The sequence below is a fragment of the Orycteropus afer genome, unplaced genomic scaffold (genome assembly GCF_000298275.1).
Source record: "Orycteropus afer afer isolate SDZICR_OR568_19922 unplaced genomic scaffold, OryAfe1.0 scaffold00063, whole genome shotgun sequence".
Classification (NCBI taxonomy): domain Eukaryota; kingdom Metazoa; phylum Chordata; class Mammalia; order Tubulidentata; family Orycteropodidae; genus Orycteropus; species Orycteropus afer.
Genome location: NW_006921650.1, coordinates 8,152,901 through 8,159,915, shown reverse-complemented (window position 1 = coordinate 8,159,915; position 7,015 = coordinate 8,152,901). Strand labels below are relative to the sequence as shown.

General features: G+C 37.5%; 1 protein-coding gene across 1 annotated transcript in view; it reads left to right on the top strand.

Moving 5' to 3' along the window:
- CDK14 (cyclin dependent kinase 14) overlaps positions 1–7,015 on the top strand; it is an 835,387-nt gene that overhangs the window by 764,623 nt on the left and 63,749 nt on the right. The window contains exon 12 of the mRNA XM_007939825.1: positions 6,561–6,609. Coding sequence (XP_007938016.1) covers positions 6,561–6,609 — 49 coding nt within the window. The remainder of the gene's footprint in view (positions 1–6,560; positions 6,610–7,015) is intronic.

The window sequence follows — 7,015 nt, the reverse complement described above, 5'->3', positions numbered from 1 at the left end:
AAAAAAAAAAAAAAGAATTACAAGAGTTTATGTGAATAGTGATGGAAAGTAAACCTGAAAATGAAACTATTCTTCTTTGCTTCTGCTAAAGGGGCATGGAAGTGGCATTGTCCGACCTCCTCTAACTGCACAAGACAAAGACAGAATCACCATCAGCAACCCAAGGCCTGTTCCTATGAGGCCAGACATGCCACTACCCTCCAGCCCTCTTACTAACCTTGACACCAACCATCCCTTCCATGGTATCCATCACCTCTCTGCTGGGTTCAGTAATTCACTGCAGTGGCCACACAGAACTCACAGACTGTGGGGTTTATGAGGGAAGCAACAAGCTACAATTCAAGTTGAAGAATGCACTCAGGATACAGTTCCTCAATCAGGACAGTCTCCCCTCTGCTGTGCCCTTGGACATGCCTCTCTGGCCCTTGGCCTCTTGGCCTGGCCTCTGCCTGTGTGGGCCAAGTAAGTCTGCTCTGTCCCATGCCTCTTGGTTCCACTGCTGCTGTCTCTTGCTGGGCATCTCTCTCACCAGCAGCGAGATTCTCCCCCCTCTGCCTCTGGGAGGGCTCATTTTAAGCCTGGCAGAGTACAAAACTAACCAATCCCAACATCAGAATTCTACACACCTGAGAGAGAGTGAACTTTCCCAGAAGATTACTTTGTGCTGCTCCAACAGAAATACCCCAGGTGGATGACTTTAACAAGCAGCTACTCAGTTGCTTATGGCAAATTCCACCACAGAGTTAATTGCCAGTCTCATTATAGGGAATAACTACTACCAGCTGCCCAGCCAAGCTGACACATATTTGCATGGTCCCAACCCAGTAATCTGGTGGGAATTAGAAAGACTATGGCTAGAAAAGCCATACCATGTAATTCATTTCACTGCACTTTCTGTACTTCATATGGCATGCTCCATTGTCAATTCTGGCTCTTTTATGTACAACTAAAATTGACACATTGTATTTCTCAAAAAAAATTTTCTATTAGCATCTTTTGTCAAGCTCTAAATAGAAGCAATTCCTAGAACTAATATTTATGTGCAAAAGGTAATTGCTAAGAAGAATAATTTACTTGTAAATTCAAGATTGTGGATCCAAGTAAAATTAAATCCTGGACAAATTCAGTATTTTCTCCATTTATTATGATGCAGCTTACTGGTCCATTTGTGAGGATTTTTGTTTTCTTTTTGTTGAGGTGTAATCCATACTGAAGCCCATAGCCTTTGATCTTCATCAGTAGGTGCTTCAAGTCTTCTTCACTTTCAGCAAGCATGGTTGTGTCATCTGCATATCACACATTGTTAATGAGTCTTCCTCTAATCCTTATGCCTCATTCTCCTTCATATTGTCCAGTTCCTTGGATTATTTGCTCAGCACACAGAGTGAATAAGTATGGTGAAAGGATACAACCCTGACATACACTTGCCTGACTTTAAACCATTCAGTGTCTCCTTGTACTGTTTGAATGCCTGCCTCTTAGTTTATGTACAGGAGGGTACAATGTTCTAGAATTCTCACCCTTGAGTATAGATTACCCCCTCAATGTAAAGAAAACAAAAATTCCTCACCACAGGACCAATAAGCAAAATTATTATAAATGGAGAAAAAATTGCAGTTGTCAAGGATTTCATTTTAGTTGGATCCACAATCAATACCCATGGAAACAGCAGTCAAAAGACATACTGCATTGGGTAAATCTGCTGCAAAGACCTCTATAAAGTGTGAAAAAACAAAGATGTTATTTTAAGCACGAAGGTGTGTCTGACACAAGCCATGGTATTTCAGTTGCCTCATATGCATGCAAAAGCTGGACAATGAGTAAGGAAGAGCAAAGAAGAATTGATACCCCTGAATTATGCTATTGGTGAAGAATATTAAATATACCATGGACTGCCAGAAGAATGAACAAATCTGTCTTGGAAGAAGTGCAGCCAGAATGCTCCTTGAAAGCAAGGATGGTGAGCCTTCATTTCACATACTTCAGACATGTTACCAGGAGGCACAAGTCCCTGGAGAAGGACATCATGCTTGTTAAAGTAAAGGGTCAGCAAAAAAAAAAAAAAAAAAGGAAGACCTTCAATGAGATGAATTTTCAGAGCAGCTGCAAGAAGGATTTCAAATGTAGCAACAATTGTGAGGCTAGCACAAGACTGGGTGTTCTGTTGTACTTAGGGTCACTATGAGTTGGAACCAACTTGATGACACCTAACAACAACAACCACAAATCCAAGATTGCATTAATTTTGTTTCCTGTGATGGAATTTTTGTTTCTCCTGAAATCATAAGAAATTACTAAAATTGCTTTGTGGAGAGTATAACGTTAAAGAAATCAAATTTGTTTTCCAAGGACATTTGATGTAACTAATTTTTAAAATAACTCCTGCTTTTATAGTACCAGACTTTAGATAATAACAATTTAAAAGAAAAAGAAAAAAAAAAAAGTTATGAAGAGAATTATTCATTCTTTGTCAGTTAATCCTCAAACCTGTAAATGCCTTTACATGTCCATTCCACACCAATTGGCTTATCTTTGTTTCATCTTGTATAATGCAGTCTAGAGGAGAATTAAGTCAGAAATCAGACATTCTTTTGAGCCTAACAAATAGTGTGGATGCATTTGCCTATAACTAGAGAACAATGGGTGTTTGTAAACTGGGCTGATCTTTAACTAGTGCATTACAGCACAATTGCCGTTTTCTGTTCTGATTGGTCAATGCCCATGTGTTAACAAAACAAACAGACATAAATAAATAAATAACCCATTGCCATCGATTCCATTCTGACTCAGTGGAACCTGTAAGGACAGAGTTGAGCTACCCTATGGGGCTTCCAAGGCTGTAAATCCTTATGGAAACAGACTACCACATCTTTCTCCTGTGGAGCTGCTAGTAAGTTTTCAGTTACCAACTGAGCGCTTTAACCACTGCACTCCAGGATTCCTTTCCCCATGCTTTACACGTTATTAATTATTTTGACATTTACCCCTACTTGACATGATGACTGTAAAACTCCACACAAATTTTAAATATTAAATGATTTAAAATTAAATTTAAAATATTAAATCATTTAAATGATTTTCTGAATCATCATCAATGATTAATTTATTCTCCGGCTAATATTTGAGTTGCATGTAAATTCCATATGTTTGTAACCTGAGAATTAGTGATCAGTAAGCACTGTACTAGGAGCCTGAGTGGCACAAGGGTTAAGTGCTTGGCTGTTAACCAAGAGGTTGGCAATTTGAACCCCCTAGTAGTTCTGTGGGAGAAGAGATTTGGTAATGTACTCCTGTAAAGATTGTTGTTATTCAGTACTGCGTAACATGTAAGAAACTGGAGGACATTATGCTGAGTGAAATAAGTCAATCACAGAAGGACAAATATTGTATTAGTCCACTATTATAAAAACTCAAGGAAAGGTTTATATATAGAAGCAAACTTTCTGTGATAGTTACCAGGGATGAGAGGGGAGGGGAGGCTAAATTCCTAGATAGTGTGAAAAAAACAAAAAGAGAGAGAGAGAGAGAAATCAAAGATTATTAGTGGTTACCAGGCGTAGGAGGGATGGGGGGGGAAGAGAAGCTTTTGTTTGCGGGGCATTGAGTTTATGCTAATGGTGGTGGAATATTTTGGAAAAAGATAGCAATAATGGTGGCACAACATGAAAAAGGTCATCAATGCCCCTGAGCTGTAAATGGGGAAGCTGTTATGTTGGTGAATGTCTTGTGTATGTTTTCACCACATAAAAGTTTAAAAAAAAGGATTATTGTTCTGTGTAAAGATTAAACTAAACCAAACCCACTGTCATCAAATCAATTCCAACTCATGGCAACTCTTTTTAGGACAGAGTGGAACTGCCCCATAGCGTTTCTAAGGCTGCAAATCTTCATGGAGGTAGACTGCCTCATCTTTTTACTACAAAGTAGCTGATGGGTTCAAACCACTGACCTTTTGGTTACCATCCAAATGCTTTAACCACTATGCCACCAGAACTCCCTTTTTTATAAAGATTCCAAAAACCAAACCCAAACCACTGCCATCGAGTCTGTTCTGACTCATAGTGATCCCCATTGGGTTTCCAAGGCTGTAAATCTTTATGGAAGTAGCTTGCCTCATCTTACTCCCGTGGAGCAGCTGGTGGGTTTGAACCACCCACCTTCTGGTTAGCAGCCAAAATGCCCACTATGCCACCAGAGCTGGGGCAGTTCTACTTTGTCATATAGGGACACTGTGAGTCAGAATCAACTTGATGACATACAGCAACAACCAGTATTCTGTTAATCATCTGATTTCTATCTTTCTATCACATGCTACAATTCATCAAAAAATCTTATTGGCTGTACCTTTAAGATATTTTCAGGTGCTCACCTCTTCTCACTGCATTTATTCTGTTGAAAAGCATAAAAAAGGTAAGTTTCCTAAATAGTAACAAACCAAAAACAAACTCCAAACTCAGTGCCGTCAAGTCGACTCAACTCATAGCGACCCCTTCTTGGGTTTCCGAGGCAGTATCACTAAGGAAGTAGATTGCCCAGTCTTCCTTCCAAGGATTTGGGTTTGAACCACCAGCCCTCTGGTTATCAGTCAAATGCCTTAGGCACTACGCCACCAGAGCCTCCTAAATGATAGTAAAAGACACTCCAATTAAAACAGTAAGGTATTGGCATAAATAGATGAGTGAAAAAGAAGAGTCCATACTCAGGTATATTTTGGAACTTAATATAGTATAAAGATATTTCAAATTACTGGAGAAAGAATGATTTATATATAATCCTGGCATAATTATCTATCTGTCTTCCTCAAACAAAATTAGAACTGTGTCACACTATGTTATTTTTAAAAAAAAAAAAAAGTAGGAGAAAATGTAAAAATATTGTTTGTAAAACCTCGAGATTAAGTTTGTGTATTTTTTTCAAGCAAGACAAGAAAGCCAAAAAGGAGAATAATTGATTTTCCTTAATGAAAATTTAAAATTCTGTAAGGAAAATTTCTCCATAGTTAAAGGCAAAAAGATATTTATGACCGGGGAGATCATATACCAAGAGTTACTATAAACTGATAAAGGACTCAAAAGCCGGTGTTAAATGTACCAGTTCTGAAAAGCGCAATTTAAAACAGAAGAGCAAGTGCAAATATCCAGGAAGCATTATGAGAAGAAGCCAAATGAAGTTTAGCAACCGTCAGTTTGGCCAAAATTTAAAGCATTGATAACAACGAGTGTTGGAAGGCATGTGGAGAAAGGGACATTCTTTCTTATTGCTGGTAGGAAAATGGAAAGTAATGTGTTGGCATCTCTTAAAATGTAAATGTGCATATAATTTGCCAGGCAATGCTATTACATTGGGGAATCTGTCTGACACAAAAGCATCTGTATGCAGAGAGAAATGAGCAGGGATTTTTACTGAAGATCCTTGTATGGGAAAAGAAACTAGTACTTCAATGTGGATCAGTAGAAGAATGGTTAAATCCATCATGTATTTTCTACTCTTGTCATACAGCTATTAAAGATGATTACATCTGTTTTCTTAATTTGAGGGATTGTTCATTATATATTATTAAATGCCTACAAAAAAATTCAGAATAATGTTTCTTCTACAATTTCCATTTTAAACATTTAAGTAGTTTATGTGTTTATATATATGGGAGGATGTATAGGCATAAAGACGTGTAGAAAGAGACATACCATGTTAGGAACAATTATTATCATCAGGAATAAAAAATGAGCGTCAGCAAAGGAGGTTATTAATGTCTCTTCTGTATCTCTTGTCCCTGGATGGCACAATCCGTTAAGTGCTTGACTACTTTCTAACTGAAAGGTTGGCATTTCATTTTGAAACTTCCCAGAGGTACCTAAGAACAATGTCCTGACTGTCCACTTCCAGAAGGTCACCGCCTTGAAAACCCCTGTAGAAGACGCTACTCTGTGGAGTATAGTCTACTCTGCATGTATGGGGTCACCATGAGTTGGAATCGACTCAGTGGCAGCTGGCTTGGTTTTTGGGGTTTTGTCAAACAAACGTGTTACTTTTTTAATTTAAAAAATCCAATAAAATTTGTTAAACTCTAAATGTCAGTACACGTTATATGAGGTTGGTGGTTTGGTTGTGAGCATGTGTTAATACTATATAGTGTAGGAAAAGAGAACTAACATTTTTGTATTTGATCAGAGATGTCTTCATAGAGGGAACAGTACATCTCACTCGGCAGATGTGTCCATATTCTTTTGTAAACCTACTTACAGTTTGGAAGTTTGGAACTGGTATTTCTTTTCTCAACTCAGTTAAAATATAGGTATTCTAAGGAATAATAACTAGAAAACCAGATATGAAATAAATCATCCTAGACAAAAGAAAACAATGCTTCCTTATTTAAAATATTATGTTTCTCCTGTTTTACTCTTCATAACAGCTGGTTATACAACCTATAGGGGAAGACGTTACTATGGCTAATAACTATATCTTTGTAAGCGTTGAGTTGTTCTTTGTGTTTTTTAAAAAACATGCTTGCACACTGTATGTTTGAAACAGAGATTATTTATCACTTTTCTTTTTTATTTCAGAACGCTTTACTGTGTACAGCTCTAAAAACCTGAGACAAGCGTGGAATAAGTAAGTCTTTATATAGATTGCCCTCATGCACTGTCTTTTAGGTTTTTTTTTGTTTTTTGCTCTCATTTAATTTTTAAAACTACTCTGTTAAGTTTGTCATGTTATTCATTGATTCATGCATTCATTCATTTAACCATAAAGTAATTATGAAACTGTGTGCCAGACACTATGTTTAGCCTGAGCCTACACCATGTATACCTACACCAAAAAAAAAAAAAAACAGTGACTAAATATGTAATCATTTCAGGGCTGCACATTGTTTTGGGAGCAGCGAAATTCTGTTTGTTAAATGCCATTTATTGAGTGGCTTTCTAATTTTAATAATGTTGGTGACAACCTTCAAACTAGATAAAATTGATTTTTCATATTTCCTCAGTTTACCTCCCCCACCCCCCCCGCCAAAGCC